Here is a 17,281-nt window from a genome sequence, read left to right on the forward strand (position 1 = left end):
AAAATGTGTTCATTTGTCTCTGTATGTGGTTTACTTCAAAAGTTACCCTACATTCTGACAGTTTTATAATTTTCCGGGTTCCAGTCTAGGGCATTAAAGGGTTAAAAATGTTGACTTTGGGGCATTATTTCAGCTTAATACCCAATATAATAATCAAATGGATACTGTAAATGATAAATGAAGAGCAAGTGGTGAAAAAAGTACACAATAAAACTTCAAAGAATGAAAAGAAAGTTGAATTTCTACACATTTTAGGCCATTTTTTTTTTGCCGTTTTTGACCAAAAAGGCGGTTTAAATGTTGTCAAATGTCAAAAACAACCACTTAATGTCATTCACTGGGTCAGTATTGTATGGGAAAATGTGTTAATTTGTCTCTGTATGTAGTTTACTTCAAAAGTTATGACCCATTCTGTATCCTTTTTTCAATCTGTCGGGTTCCGGTCAGGTGCATTAAAGGGTTAAAGATGAAGCCCTTGGGACATTATTTCAGCTTGGTACCTGTCAGATTCTGAAAGTAAACACTTTAAAGATACAAAAAAATCAGGTGTCATAAAAAAAGCCGGGGGGTGCGCGGACCCCTATTTCCATCTAGACTAGTAAGAATATAACGGACTTGACAATAAACTCGATTCTGATTCTGAATTCCGGAACCGCAGTGTGACAGCGCACGGTTTTACCCGGAGGTATTATAAGTGAGCCCCAACCGGAAGTCGGCAGAAAGCAAGCGGAAGTGTATTTATCGTGCCGGTGTGAAACTCGTTGCTGTTTCGCTAGTTGTGTCGGGAAAATGTCTGACAACGAAGATAAGTAAGTGAAGTTTATAGAGTGATTACAGAGTGAATACAGTGAAGAGTAAATAAACCGAATCCGCTGAATAACTGAGATGAGAGGGTGAATGGCGGTTAGTTTCTGTGAGCTCGGAGCTGGAGTGTGTGGAGTCTCTCTCTCTCTCTCTCTCTCCGGAGGGGGAATCAGGAGAGACTGAGCCTAGGGCTGTGCGATATGGGAAAAACTGAATATCCCGATACATTTTCTCCATTTCACGATATACGATATATATCTCGATATATTTAAATCTCCTCTAAAGGACCCCATGAAATCTAACTTTTACTCTTTACTGTTTTCACTACAATCCCTGCAGATTAAATAACATTCTTGGTTAACTTTACAGGTGGTTTTCAACAACACATTTTACATTGTCATGTTGGTGATTAATCACAATTGAATTGAAATAAGACTATTTTTATTCAACAAAGATGTGGCACAAACTGCAAAAACAATCTTGAAAATTGCAACAAAGGGGCAACACAATACAGAGCTGCTCAGAGCTCAAACCAATAAAGTGCAGCTCAACACTGAGAGAGACATTTAGCCTAAATAAGAAAAGTGCTCATTCATTAAATTATTTTAAAAAATAGATCTCCAAGCTATTAACCTGACTACTGAGAACCACTGGAACATTCACAATAGAGATCTTGCATGTGACGTCACAGCCGATCCAGATTGTGACAGACGCCATCGTGTCGGTCAAACGCCATATTCCGCCTTCTACTTCTACTTCTGGTTCTACTTCTGCTTTTACTTCTACCTTTTCTTCTGGAAAACCCTACTATATACAATTCTACTACAACGGCTGCGGCTACAAGCTCTCCCTACCTGTGCACAGTTTTTATGTTTTTTGTGTGTATTTTTGCGTGTTGTTCGTCTGTACCGGACTTCAATATCCACTACAACCGTATGGACTTACTGGACATTGGTTTCCAGCAGAAAATGACGGTTTGTAGCGATTTCCATCGCATGCACAACATTCCGGACGAGAAAAAAAAAAAAAAACATTCCGGACGAGATAGCGGGGTCTCCGTGGATTGTTATCAGAAGCAAAGCGAAGGAGGCGGCGCCGGGAGCAAAAGCGAGGCTGCAGGCAGCAAAAGCGAGGCTGCAGGCAGAGCCGGCCTGTTGACTAAACTCAGAAAACAGCCACTCAAACCTCCACTGCTAAGCCTCTACCTCTCCAACGCCAGATCCATGTAAACAACACGGACGATTTGGAATTACCTTATTCTATTCTATAATCGGCTGGTCAGTGCTATACTCAATACTTAAGTGACTTACCCATCCAATGAGGATTGTTATTTTCTTGTTACAAGATGCCACATCTGAGTCGCTGACAAATCCTGAATTTCTGTAGAGATAACTGTCCAGAGATTTATAAGCACGCAGTGCTTCAGCACTGAACAGCGAGAGAAAGTTGATGAGGTAATCATACACGTCCGGGTATTCCGCTGGCAGTTCAAAATCCGGTGGTGAAAACTCCGTCCGGTAAGCCATAAGGGTCACAAATCTGCAGATCGTTTATTTTAGACATATATCTAGTTATCTGTGCATTAGAAAAATGAGCTGTGTAGTCCGTCGGTTGAAATTGATCCATTCTGTACACGAGTGCAGCAGTATTCAGCTGTGTTGTTGCCCGACACGATGGCGGTTGTGTACTTTCCGGTCACGTGACTGCAAGATCTCTATAGAGAGAGAGATTGAGGGAGAGAAGAGAGAGATCTGCAAAACATCATTTTTCTCTTTGCACACTTTTGAACTGAATGTTTTCTGGCTCTGCCTCTCAGATGTGTAGAATTCCGGTATTGCCTTCACTGTAAAATGTCTGCGACCAGGCAACTCATATTTGGGATAGTGTGTTTAGTAATTTTTGGAAGCCTGGTTTTTCCACTAGAGGGCAATTCCGTGTAAATGTCAACCTCACCATGCAAAAATAAAGCAACATGTAATACATCAAAACCACTCCCAGAGATCTCACCTAGGCCTGTATTTTACAGATGTGAATAAGTTGAACCAATTTGTAACCAACCTAATATGTCACAGTCAGTCTTTCTTTCTTATAATGTAAACCCCAAGCTAAAATCAACTTTGATCATGTACAATTCTATATTATTGCCACAAGCCACAGAAATGTATGCTAAAATCCACAAAACAGCAAAACAATAGCCATCCTAAATATTATTTAAGAACTTTGATAGTTTTAGCTGATATTTAGAGAGTTTTTCAAAGGGTTATGGTGGTTAAATTGCTGATTTTCTAAACATATGCCATGTCTATTTCAGACGCGTCACATCCATAACGGAATTTCGTCACATCCATAACGCTGACTTTTCCTTCCGAAACTCTGCATGAAATACAAAATATTTTAAACAAAGATTTTTTAATATTCACCTTGGACCCCTCTATCAAACGGATATCTCCATTTTGACATTAGGTTTACAATTTCACAGAGTTTGATAAAAATGTACAGTCACCCAAGAAAAGTGATACTTTTTCTGTCACATCCATAACGCATCTTTTATTGGCGTTTCCTGGCATGCCCTAGATGTACTATGGGAATTGTTCTTGTTCTATCACTTCTCCAGTATGGTACAGCCTTAAAATATGCAACACCTGTTTAAATACTGGGAGACAATAAAACATGCACTGGGTCATTTGTTGCCATTTTGAGTTCAAGTGTCACGTCCATAACGCTGGAATTGCTCTATACTAACTGGGATCATGTCTTCGGCAATGAAGTTAGTGATTGCATCTGTTATAGCTCTCCATCTCTGACTCGTTTTCTCATATGGGGGGCTTTGGAGAACGAGGCCACTCGGGTCATTTGTTTAGCTTGTGGGGGGTTTAGCACGTGGGCAAGTGGTTCGGAATTTAAGAGACTCTTCATACTGTACCGGGTGAGTTTCAGGTGATGGAACATATTTGTCGTGCTGCTGCCTTTCGTGATGACAGGTTTTTTTGCACACTTTACAAACTGGCATTTGCTGTTCCACGTCGTCCTCGCGATATCCAAAAAAATGCCAGATGACTGACTCCTTACTAGTTCTTTCAGGAACCAATTCGTCCGCTTCCATTTTTAATTTGTCGCTGAAATTGACAGAGCTTACACGGTAGCCTATGCAGCACCAGCGATTGCACAAACTGAGTCAGCGCTGTAAACCGGAACCAGGAAATCTTCCCGCAGTGTTGCCAAATACTGCTGACGTTTTCCAGCCCAAAATATGTTCAAAACCCGCCAAAACGCACTTAAATCCACCCAATCTGGCAACACAACCGAAACTAGGAAATCTTCCCGGAAGTTCCTTTCAGCACCGAGATGTCGCCCGGGATTGGTTGGCGAGTGTGTGACGTTATTGTTTTTTTTACCCTTAGGCAGCCTCTCACATTACTGCCTGAGGGACAGGGAGAAAACCACCGGAAAAGGTTTTAAACAAACGCAACAAACACGAAACAAATGCAAGTCGGCAGATGACCATAAAATACTCGATAGTTACGATATAATAATTTTATGTATCTCACACAGAATTTTCGGCGATATATTGAGTATATTCGATATATCGCACAGCCCTAACTGATAGCCCGTTTACACGCAGCCGGGTATCTGTAAAAACAGAAGTTTATTTATGCGGCTGCGCCCATCATTTACCTGTAAACGGAGGTTTCAGTCACTGAAATCGGCTGCTTTCGAAAACTCTGGGCAGAGTGGAGATCTGTGGAAACTCCGTTTTCATGCTGCGTGTAAACAGTGGGAGGAGTTTCAGCATTGTGATCTGACGGTCCCTCCTCCTTGGCTTTTAGATCTCTGGTTGGCTTTCTATTTGTTTGACATGTTTCTGACAGCCTTCCCTGGCTGCTTTTCAGCATTGTGTAAACGGAATTATTTTCTAGTCCGGGGAGGAGAAGATACCCGTTTTCATAAATACCTGGCTACGTGTAAACGAAGTATAATCCTCTCAGGGACACCGTGTCCGCTCCCCTCAGGGACACTGTGCTCGCTCCTCTCGGGGACACCCTGCCCGCTCCTCTCGGGGACACCGTGCCCGCTCCTCTCAAGAAATGAGCTGGAAGTTTTACTGAACAGCTTCCAGAACCAGTCTCAGTTCTAATGGACCCTTTAAGTCTCTCACTTGCTTGTGATTGGTGCAGAAACCCAGCAGCTTTCACCGTGAGTTTATCCGGAGAGTCTCTGACACAACATGCTGCTTTCTGTTCTGACAGACAAACATTTCCCTCTACATTTCACTTTCTGCCTAAAAACTGGTGATTGGAATCGAAAATGTTTTTATACTGAATTCATTATGTAGAAGTACTAAAAAGGGGTGCCAAGACTTGTGTACAGTACCAGTCAAAAGTTTGTACATCCCTAGTCTACAAATTCAGAAGGGTTTCTATATTGTGACTTTTCTCGAGAGATGCTCCGATTGATCGGATGCCGATCATGATCGGCCAATATTGCCTAAAAATTGTTTGATCGGAGGACCCTAAAAGCGCCGATCAAAAAAGTTGATTAAACCACGTGACGTAGGCTACTCGTGCGACGTTTTTTTTTTTTTCGACTGCGCATCGCATGGACTCAGCAGAATGGAGCTCTTACAAGCAGTGTTGCCAGATTGGGTGGTTTTGAATTCTACTTTGCGGGCAAAAAATGGCTTGGGCTGGTTGACAAAAATTGGGCGGGTTTGACATTAGTTCGGTGGGTTTTTATCATTGGCCTAAATTAATCATTAACAATAAACATTAATCTCATTAAGTATTATTTAAACAAAAAAAGTCACTGTAACTGTAAGACTAATATGAATGTGTGTAATGTAGTGCAGAAACTGAACTCATAAACTAGTAAATAAGAATGACGCAATTAGAGGTCGACCGATATGGGTTTTTCTAAAGCCGATACCGATATTTAGAGGTCAGAGTCAGCCGATGGCCGATATGAGCTGCCGATTTTTTTGGGCCAATTTTTAGGGCCGATATGCTATCGTATTGTCCTTAATTGGCATGCTAAAATATCATACTAGTAAGAGGACGCACAACACTTATAAACTTAACACGATTTATTGAAAATTGAACACTCTGAAAAAATCAACATATGAAATAAATATAAAATAAATAAATACCAGTTAAGTCAAAGGCTACTAATGAAATACTACTGAACTCTGAGTCTGAAATAGAGCCCTGCACTCCTGCGGGAGTCCCGCGGGACCCACCGCAAAGCAATGCGGCGTGGGACAAATTTTGAAAGCTCATTGCGGGCGCGGGCGGGACCGGAAGTGCACATATGCGTGCGCGGGCAGGAGCGGGAGTGCACATATGTGGCGCGGGCGGTAGCGGTGATAAGCTGCAGTCCCGCTAACTAAAAACGTGTTTGAAATAAAATTTATAAATTATTAATGTATGTCTATCATATATAATTTGTGCTGGATATTTTATTTGGCATTAATAAAAACATTTTAAGATGCCTAAATTTGCAGAGAGAGTCAGATTGCCAGACTGAGTGAGGAATGGCATCTTAAATTTGCCATTGATCACCCTAACGGGAAATCCTTTGATCACTCTAATGACTTGCCGTTCACACCCAGCCTCCAGTGACCCACACTAACATGATGCCTCAATGACACCTTAGATGAGCTGGTCATCAGAATTCTGATTCTGATCCAGGAGAGGATAAATAACTCTCGTTCGTTTCTCGATTCTTTTTCTCTTCCGTGTTTGAGATCTCCGATCATGGCAGAAGAGCAGAGCTCCTTTACTGAAGCTCACAGTGTACAAAAGTAAGTGCTGCTTTAAAAAGAGGTACATTTACCGTTAAAAAGTCAAGAGTCCTGAAATCAGACATTTGGAAGTCGTTCTCACTCGTGTACGACGCGGATGGAAATCAGCTGCCCTTTGCTTGCTGTGATAAGTGCCAAAAGGTTCTGACATACAACGGCCATAAATCAGGTAGTTAGAAATGCTTAACAAATGTAAACTGGGTTAGCCTAATGTTTTGTATGGCTGAACAAATATACCAAATTTCCACTTGGAATTATGTGCTCGCCTGTCTTTTATTATTATTATTATTAGTGCTGTAAAAAGTGTCGCGTTATCGCGTTAACTTGACTCAATTTTAATGGCGATAATTTTTTTTATCGCGAGATTAACGCTCTGTGACATGATGTAGGTTTTTCATAAGCTTTTGAAACTAGTAGAGATGGGATTTATGGCTCTTTGATGGGATCCGCATCTTTGTGATCCGTTCTTTGAAAAGAGCCGTTCAAAAGACTGGCTCATTTGGCTCTTTTTAAATATTTATTCAGTTTTAAGAAGACAGCGTCTGTAAACTCAATGCTATCCCAGAAATCCTTCCTGTAATATGCAAATTTGGCTGCCTCTGATTGGACAGCGCGACGCATCAACGGGCAGAAAAAGTGTAAAAGTATGAAATGTGTTAAGTGAGATGAAACAGTAAAGATCAGATTCAATGCAATATTTATCAACGAACAACTTAAAGTTAATTTAATAGTGTACTTTATATTATAATCAAGCATGTCAAGCCTACCGTCACTGTGTAACCTATCTCTCTGATTAAAATTGTAGACTAACTCAAGCAGTAAATCACTTCACTGAGTGAAGTGGAAGAAGAGTGAAGTTCACTCCTCTTGCTAGCTCTGCTTTGCAATTAAAAAAAAAACAACACCACCATTGGTACAAAGCAAGCCCATTCGCTTTTTGATACTGATCAGAGAATTACAATGGTTTCTCATGTGATAAAAATGTGCGATTCGCGATTAATCGCTTGACAGCACTAATTATTATTATTAGAGACACTACATGTTGAATTCAGAAACGAGGTAAATAATAAACATGAAGTTCACGTTTGTTATTATTTACCTTGTTTCTGAATTCAGCATGTAGTGTCTCTAATAATAATAATGAACGTGAGCTGTAGATATTTATGCTCAAATCCACTCAAAGTAGGGGGCGGGGCACCATCACGCTGTGTCAAGACAAGAACTTTCCTGAGAAATAACGCGAACGTCTGCGTCATGCGGGATTTGCGGGCGGGAGCGGGACAAAATATGGCAAGTGCGGGCGGGAGCGGGACTGAAAATCATAATTTTTTTGTGTGTGCAGGCGGGAGCGGGACTGAAAATCATAATTTTTTGCGGGCGCGGGCGGGAGTGTGACTGCACAATGCGGGCGTGGGACTGAAAAATCCGACCCGCGCAGACCTCTAGTCTGAAATATTCAATATATAATCAACATAAAAATAAATATGAAATAAAAATATATTAGTGCTGCAAACACACTAGTAACACAGGACGTACTAGCAACATAAAATAGTTAAAGTTGAAGCACACTGTAATGTTTACATTATTTCACAGTTTGGCATGTTTTACTCTTCTCAATACTGCCAGTTCAAGAAACGCAGGTTGTCATGCAGGAAACGGCAAAATACATGTTCAAGTTATACAGTTTCACTGTGGAACTTCCATGCCTTGAACTTTCACACGTTTCCATTTCAACAATATAAAACTCCGTCTCCCAGCATGCTGTGCAGGAAACCGGAAATAGGAACTGCAGAGGTCTAGCATCGGTCTCTGGTTCACAATCAAATCAAACATGTATACATCGCGAAAACGAATGGACATGGGATGGCAATGTTATAATACGTTCACAGGTTAGTTTTGCGTCCTCTTTTTGTTAACTTTTCACTTAGCTTGTCCGTTACTACAGTTTAGATCGGAACATAGCGGTCACCAGCGTTAAGGGGGCTTATATAGTCGACGCATTCCCGACGCACTCGTGGCCACAAGGCTACGCATCGCAACGTTTGGTTTTGAGAGGAATTCTACAACTCCGATGCAGTTGAAATGCTATTCGTTTTTCCTTTCGCTAAATGAAGCAACACATCACAGATTACAACTATCATGAGAGCAAATATACGACTTTAGGACATTGAAATGTAAGAATTGAAGCCTTACCTGTAGGCTATCTCTGCTGACTCCTGAAACGTTTGTTGGCTTGGGTCTTTTGCACGCCACGTTCTACGTAGCTGTCGTGCCTGACTTTAAATCGGGGCGACCAAATAAGAAAATCGGCCAATGCCGATTCATTAAAAATGGCAAAAATCAGCTGATTAAATCGGCCGGCCGATAGATCGGTCGACCTCTAGACGCAATCCATTCTCCATTTTCTCTTCTCATGTTACATTCAGCCATGCATCGGAGCCTTACTTTTTTTTTTTTAATTGAAGTATATAAAACAGGTACAATCTAACAAATACACAAAAATCAGGGTGACAGATGAAGAAAATACATGGATGCAGACAAAAATAAATTAAGCAGAATAACTAGGCCTATAAAATTAATAAAACAGGATAAATAAAAAGATAAATAAATAAAAGACAAATAAAAAATAAATAACCTCAGCAATGCAGATGTTAGATATGCATCGTAGCCTAACATAGCCTACATAATATTATACCTGTGCGCCACCTACTGGTCAACCACTATCTAGCAGAACCCGTAATGCTACGCAGTGGACAGCCACTTGCCTCTTGGCAGGTGAATAAAGGCCGCTTCCAGCACTTGCACAGGCAGCAAGAGCATATCTTTGTTCACCGTGCAGAAGTGTGGATAGTGAGAGACTATTTAGCACAGCTGCAAACGTTATTGATGACGAAAGAAAACGGCTCACCTCAAAAAATGCAGAGATGCTCATAGTAATCAAGAGAAACTTGCCATTTATGATTGGAATCTAAAGGATTTTGTCCTCTGTGGTAGTAGGCCTAGCACATTTTGTTTTTAAACATTTTAATTTAATCAATATATTAAAAAGGCTAAGTTTCCAAGTAGCCTGGGCCTAAATGTGACTAATTGATTGATCCCATCCCAAGTTGATCTAATGTGTGTTGGTAACTATCTGCTTGGCCTTCTTATGTTCTTTATTAATATCATGAAGGATGGCATTGGCATTATTATTTATTTTTTGGTTAAACAGTTGGTTGTTCCTCAACATCAGACATTCATAATGATTGCAGAAAAGTTTGCCATAATTTTCAGTGGCCAGTTTTGGTGTTTACATTTTGCTGCCAATTATTTAATTGTATTCAGTGAGAGGCCACAATTTTCAAGTAGGCCTTAGTGTAACTTCATCCCATCCCATTAAGCTGATCTAATGTGTGTTGGTCTTCCTGACCCCTCTTTGTTTTATGTTTCTCTGCCTTATTTGGGAAAGATGGCCTAGAGTAGCCTTAAGTTGTCTAATTTTCTATAAGAAAATAAAAGCAGTTGGTAGTTCTTCAAGATCTTGACTGTATTTCTACTGGGTTTTTTCCAATACAGTTACTTCATAGTTTCATTTCTACACATTGTGCACACACTGCTAGATTATATATAAAAGATATGGAAGATTCAGATTCGCCTGCCATTCTATGATCGGCCGTGATCGGCAATCGGCAGATCATGATTTTGGTGATCGGAGCATCACTACTTTTTTCTACATTTTTGAACAAAACTGAAGACATCAAAACTATGAAATAACATCTGGAACAATTTTGGAATTATGTGGTAAACAAAAAAAGTGTTTAAAAAACCAAAATATATGATCGTATAAAATATCAAACAGTAAATAATAAAATGCAGTAAACAGTCCGATTCCACAGCTGCAGTAATCCATATTATGTCAAGAACTGAACAACCAAGTAAAGAGAAACGACATCCATCATTACTTTGACAGGAAGGGACTTTTAATTCATAAAAATAAAGAAAAAAGTATGGAATTATAAGGCGTGTCCAAACTTTAGAATTTTGAATGGTATTTGCATATAAAACACGCTGCTGAGTTTTAATTGTTCACGCTGGAGACGTGGATGTGGCCGTGTTTGTGTGAGAGTGCTACAGATTTATAATAACACTGATAAAAAACTGAAAGTGGCTCAGACAGACCTGACGATGTGGAAATGTCATTACACATGATCACACAATCAAATCTGTGTGTGTGTGTGTGTGTGTGTCACAGTTTTGACGATGGAGATTTTGATGATGTGGAGGAGGACGAGGGGCTGGACGACCTGGAAAATGTGGAGGATGTAAGATTTACTCTCAATCCATGGTTCAGTTTAGTTTTCATTCCTGACCAAACTTGCGGTTGACTATACTCTCAATACAGAGTGTATGACCAGGTGTGTGTGTGTGCGTAGGAGGATCAGGAGAACGTACAGATCCTCCCTGCAGGAGAAGGACAGCAGGCCAATCAGAAGAGGATCACTACACCGTACATGACCAAATACGAGAGAGCCAGAGTGCTGGGCACGAGAGCACTGCAGATTGCGTAAAAACACACACACACACACACAGTCCTGTCTCATCGGAACACCTGTACACCTGCTCATTCAGGATATTATTTACATTCCTCTCCCTTACTCGCCCCCCACCCACCCAAAACCCCTTCTGTTTTAGACAGGAAACAGCGGAGTGTTTGAGTATTAAATGTGTGGCTCAGTGTGGGTCTATTGGGATTTAAACTCGCAACCTTCTGATCAGTAACACGGTGCCTTAACTACTGAATCATGTGATTGGATAATGAATACTGTATGTACAGGTGTTCCTAATAAAGTGACCAGTCACTGTATCTGTTCTTTCATATACTGTCACAAGATACACACCATCTCTCTCTCTCCCTCTCCCTCTCTCCCTCTGTGTGTGAACATCCACTGTGTCCGAAATCACTCCCGACTCACTCTTTCGTGAACTGTACAGTGAGGTCACCATTTTGTAGTGCTGTCTGAATGTATAGTGAGAATTATTACACCCTACCGTGGTGCTTGAAAGTTTGTGAACCCTTTAGAATTTTCTATATTTCTGCATAAATATGACCTAAAACATCATCAGATTTTCACACAAGTCCTAAAAGTAGATAAAGAGAACCCAGTTAAACAAATGAGACAAAAATATTATACTTGGTCATTTATTTATTGAGGAAAATGATCCAATATTACATATCTGTGAGTGGCAAAAGTATGTGAACCTTTGCTTTCAGTATCTGGTGTGACCCCCTTGTGCAGCAATAACTGCAACTAAACATTTGCGGTAACTGTTGATCAGTCCTGCACACCGGCTTGGAGGAATTTTAGCCCGTTCCTCCGTACAGAACAGCTTCAACTCTGGGATGTTGGTGGGTTTCCTGACATGAACTGCTCGCTTCAGGTCCTTCCACAACATTTCCATTGGATTAAGGTCAGGACTTTGACTTGGCCATTCCAAAACATTCACTTTATTCTTCTTTAACCATTCTTTGGTAGAACAACTTGTGTGCTTAGGGTCGTTGTCTTGCTGCATGACCCACCTTCTCTTGAGATTCAGTTCATGGACAGATGTCCTGACATTTTCCTTTAGAATTTGCTGGTATAATTCAGAATTCATTGTTCCATCAATGATGGCAAGCCGTCCTGGCCCAGATGCAGCAAAACAGGCCCAAACCATGATACTACCACCACCATGTTTCACAGATGGGATAAGGTTCTTATGCTGGAATGCAGTGTTTTCCTTTCTCCAAACATAACGCTTCTCATTTAAACCAAAAAGTTCTATTTTGGTCTCATCCGTCCACAAAGCATTTTTCCAATAGCCTTCTGGCTTGTCCACATGATCTTTAGCAAACTGCAGATGAGCAGCAATGTTCATTTTGGAGAGCAGTGGCTTTCTCCTTGCAACCCTGCCATGCACACCATTGTTGTTCAGTGTTCTCCTGATGGTGGACTCATGAACATTAGCCAATGTGAGAGAGGCCTTCAGTTGCTTAGAAGTTACCCTGGGGTCCTTTGTGACCTCGCCGACTATTAAACGCCTTGCTCTTGGAGTGATCTTTGTTGGTCGACCACTCCTGGGGAGGGTAACAATGGTCTTGAGTTTCCTCCATTTGTACACAATCTGTCTGACTGTGGATTGGTGGAGTCCAAACTCTTTAGAGATGGTTTTGTAACCTTTTCCAGCCTGATGAGCATCAACAACGCTTTTTCTGAGGTCCTCAGAAATCTCCTTTGTTCGTGCCATGATACACTTCCACAAACATGTGTTGTGAAGATCAGACTTTGATAGATCCCTGTTCTTTAAATAAAACAGGGTGCCCACTCACACCTGATTGTCGTCCCATTGATTGAAAACACCTGACTCTAATTTCACCTTCCAATTAACTGCTAATCCTAGAGGTTCACATACTTTTGCCACTCACAGATATGTAATATTGGATCATTTTCCTCAATAAATAAATGACCAAGTATAATATTTTTGTCTCATTTGTTTAACTGGGTTCTCTTTATCTACTTTTAGGACTTGTGTGAAAATCTGATGATGTTTTAGGTCATATTCATGCAGAAATATAGAAAATTCTAAAGGGTTCACAAACTTTCGAGCACCACTGTATATAGTGAACTCATTGTGTCCCACGATGCATCACAAAAAGTAATGTACAACTGATGGGCACTAACCAAGCAATATATCCCATCATGCACTGCGGTTGCACTGGAAACAAAGTATGTTGGGGTGAACAGACGGAGGAAGAAACACATTATAAACAGACATTCAAGTCCAATTAAAAATAGTAAGAGAACAGAAAAAAGCTAAAATAGAATAAGACATAAAATATTGGAGTAAAAGTTACGTTGCAGAGTGAGGAATTAATCAAAAGCCTCAAATTTTATTTAATAAAAGGCAAAGAAGAAAGTGTTCAGCCTTGATTTAAAAGACCTGAAAGCTTCAGGTACTCTGTATTGATTAACGTGGGAAATACGCTTAGTATAATATGGATTTATCGCAAACACATGCATGTGTTTATTATTTTGAAACCCACCAGCCGACTGATCCGGCACATTTTAATTGTGCGACAGTAATGACGTAAATAACGGTGCGGCATAGTAGCGTTCGAAAGCGTTTTTACATTTTCCCAATGAGCTCACTGTATCGTCCTTTAGATAGCGAGTCGTGAACACGTGAGTGGTTTTGGACACAGCCATTATCATGATAAACCAGTAAGAGTTGAGTGACATCACTTCCTGTCCACACAGGATGTGTGCACCAGTGATGGTGGAGTTGGAGGGAGAGACGGACCCTCTGCAGATCGCCATGAAGGAGCTCAAGTATGACTGACACACACACACACACACACACACACACACACAGTAGCAGTAATAATAACTCGACATTCACACCGTGTGTGTGTGCTCTCTCACAGATGTGCAAAGCAGCTCTAGTTTATCTTGATATTTATTGGATTCAGTTTCTCAGTACAGTGGCGCTACTGATTTGTTTGTGTAGAAACAAAACTCAACAGTTCAGTACTCGTTTTCCACTAGTGTTTACACACTGACAGTTCCAGCATTCACCACCAGAGGGAGGCATCATACACACGCTGAACCGTCTCCATGGTTACTCTGAAGTTGTGCGCTGTATGCCTTGGCACAAACACCGTCCTGAATTAATGTTCTATTTTATTTTCCGTGATTGTATATTTAAGCCTGAGTGTTGATTACTGACCTGCTCTGTAGTGTGTGCGTTACAGGTGTTTACCCCACGCTCTGATCCTCACGCTTTCTGCCTGTAATTCATTATAATAACCAGTTCTTTAAAAACCCTGCGTGTGTGAGTTACAGTGTGGTGTGCTGAAGTTAAGTTAGTGTTACCATTCTGAAGTTGATTATTTTCCTATAACAGCATGTCCCTAAGTGTTTTATTAACATTGTTGTGATGTGCAGCTGCACTACTGTCAGAGCTGCTGTTATAGAAAATTAATCACCACCTTCTGACCAATCAGAGTCCAGAACTCAGCAGTGATGAGACTTTTATAAAGATTTGAATGCGTTGTCTGGTTTACATTTACACACTGTTCCTTTTTCCTCTGCTTCCTGTTAAACAGGAAATGTGTGGCATGTTTGTACAGGCCTCAACGTTAATTTTTGACACCTTTTGCCCTGCAGATTAATCCTGTATCGTTTTTGCCAGAGTAAATAGGAGTGTCTGGGCTTTTTGTCCGCATCTTTGGGATGGTTGCTAGGACGCTACAAGTTTTGGTATCTTGTGTAAACAAATTTTTGCCACTCGATTCCCAATCCTCCCTGCTCTTCTCTTCCAGCAGGCATCACAGATCCATAGAATTACCCACAAACATATCTCTGTGTGTGTGTGTGTGTGTGCACGCGCGATCTCCAGTCACTTTTGATTCTTTTGACTGCTGAGAATCCCCGGTCACAGATGCTACTTGATAGGGGGATGGTAAACACTATAAGCACCACTTTAAGAACACACACATGCGCACGTGCGCCTGAAGTGAGCCAATCAGAATCACCGTTACAAATCGGGAAGAAAAAATCAGAATGATGATCAGAGGGGAGGCGAGGATGCTGGTTAATGCGTCTTGTTTTTTTGTAATGTACTCACTCGAAAATTATTTTTGTGCTTAAAGAAGCCGACCATAGGTGTGCTCGAATGGGCCTAACGCACTCAAATATTTCTGCCCGAATGTCTTGGTCGGGCAGATTGGGCATTAGGGCAGTGCCTGGTGTTGAGGCAGTATCAGAACACTGAAACATTTACTGTGGTGTTCAGACACTGATGTGGTGTTTAAAAGTGATTTCATTATGTGCTTTACAGAGGCAGAAAGATCCCCATCATCATCCGGAGGTATCTGCCTGACGGGAGCTATGAGGACTGGGGCTGTGACGAGCTTATCATCACGGACTAAACACACACACACAGTCAGTATTCTGACTGGAAAGGAAACACCAGTGAATCTGTAAACGGTGATTAAAGCTAAAACATGCGTGTAAACTTAATCATCAGTAAGGGTCTCTGGTTTAAAATAAACACACACCAGTAAACACACTGCAGCTCACACCCCTCAGTACACACGGCCCTGTACAATAGCCTCAGTGTGTGTGCGCGCAGTGAATTACTCTCTCCACTAGAGGGAGTAGTCACATTTTCATTTTGAAATGAATTATAGTTTGTTTTATTAAAGTAACACAATACATCTTTTTGTATAAAAGATATTCGGAGTTATTACATTTTATTTATCTCAATAAAAGAGCTCAATGTTTTTAATAAAGCTGTACTTTCTTGAAGGAATGTTGAAATAAATAAAGTGATGGCTTGAGATCTGGTTCTGAGGCTGGTGTTTGTCATTAAATTTTGACGTAAGATCCAGAATATGTGAGTGTAAAGGTTCTGGAATATAGCCCTGTCTTGTTCTGACAGCTTTGGCTCTGAATAATTAGATCTTTGTATTAAAATTTAAACATGCTTTATTTCATTACGTTACATGGCCTTCAGCAGATACTTATCCAGAATGATGTACAACAAGTGCAAAAGTCAGGTACACAAAGTGCTAAACTTCAAGACAAGAAAGTTCTGGTGCAACTGAACAAGTGACAAAATAACACTGGGTGTAATATTCTGTTGAAATACCAATACTCAGCAAAGCCAAGGAAACAAACCAACCACACAAATTAACTGACAAAGTACAACCAAATAGAGAAAATAAAACTCCAGTGGCTAACCCCAGGCTAGACGGTACACAGCCTGAATTGGTCAAGACTGCTACACAATTACACAGTAGGCAGGGGAGAAGTACAGCCTGAAGAAGTGAGTCTTCAGTTTGCACTTGAAGGTGGTCAGGGAGTTGGCAGTTCTGACCTCAATAGGAAGGTCATTCCACCAACAAGGAACCAGGACAGACAGCAGGTTGGGCAGGAGCGGAGAGCAGGAGAGGCACGTAGGGAACTGGCTGGCGTATAGGGTCAGATCAGTCTCTGGAGGTATGCTGGACCTGACCCCTTGACTGCCTGGTAAGCTAGCACCAATGTCTTACAGTTTTTGCCCATTGCTTGAACACATTTTGCAAAACTTGGCTCATTGTGTCAAAACTCTACACGCAAGCAAATAAGACACAACACTGGGAAATAAACCATTCACATCCATGTCAAATTGAAACTCTGCTATTAAAACCTAACAATCCTTTGTCAAAATGTCACTCTGATGACAAAATGATACCCACTTGCATCATATGAATACGCTTTCAGATCAGCAGCAACACACGAGTCTACTTCATATAAAACTGCAGTCTTTTGTTTCCACTGTTTTTATTCAGTTCCACAGAAGGCACGTTTTCACAACAACCAAAAAATGAAATAATACTGTACATTACAGTAGTGTACATTACAGTACAGTAAATTCAGTTAAAGCAAAAATAAAACAAAAAATACACTACTGTAAACACAGAAAAACACAATTGTGCGTAAGTGGGCTTATGGATCCTGCCGTCTGTTGGGGTCTGGCCACAGGATCTCAACATCACAAGCAAGGTCTTTTCTCACTAAGCATCAGGGAAAATATCCCCTTGTGTGCTGAATCCATCCTTGGATTGACCTTACCTCAATATCTCCACAGGCCTGTTCTATTGCCTGCAGAAGAGGCATG

General features: G+C 40.8%; 1 protein-coding gene across 1 annotated transcript; it reads left to right on the forward strand.

Moving 5' to 3' along the window:
* Positions 1 to 711: 711 nt before the first annotated feature.
* Positions 712 to 15,961, forward strand: LOC132870340 (DNA-directed RNA polymerases I, II, and III subunit RPABC2). The gene is made up of 5 exons (XM_060903970.1): positions 712 to 809; positions 10,833 to 10,902; positions 11,014 to 11,144; positions 13,876 to 13,947; positions 15,458 to 15,961. Exons 1-5 carry the CDS (start codon positions 790 to 792, stop codon positions 15,546 to 15,548), a joined length of 384 nt encoding a protein of 127 aa, XP_060759953.1. The 5' UTR covers positions 712 to 789; the 3' UTR covers positions 15,549 to 15,961.
* The last annotated feature ends 1,320 nt before the right edge of the window (positions 15,962 to 17,281 follow it).

This window comes from Neoarius graeffei, chromosome 22, assembly GCF_027579695.1.
Source record: "Neoarius graeffei isolate fNeoGra1 chromosome 22, fNeoGra1.pri, whole genome shotgun sequence".
Taxonomy (NCBI): domain Eukaryota; kingdom Metazoa; phylum Chordata; class Actinopteri; order Siluriformes; family Ariidae; genus Neoarius; species Neoarius graeffei.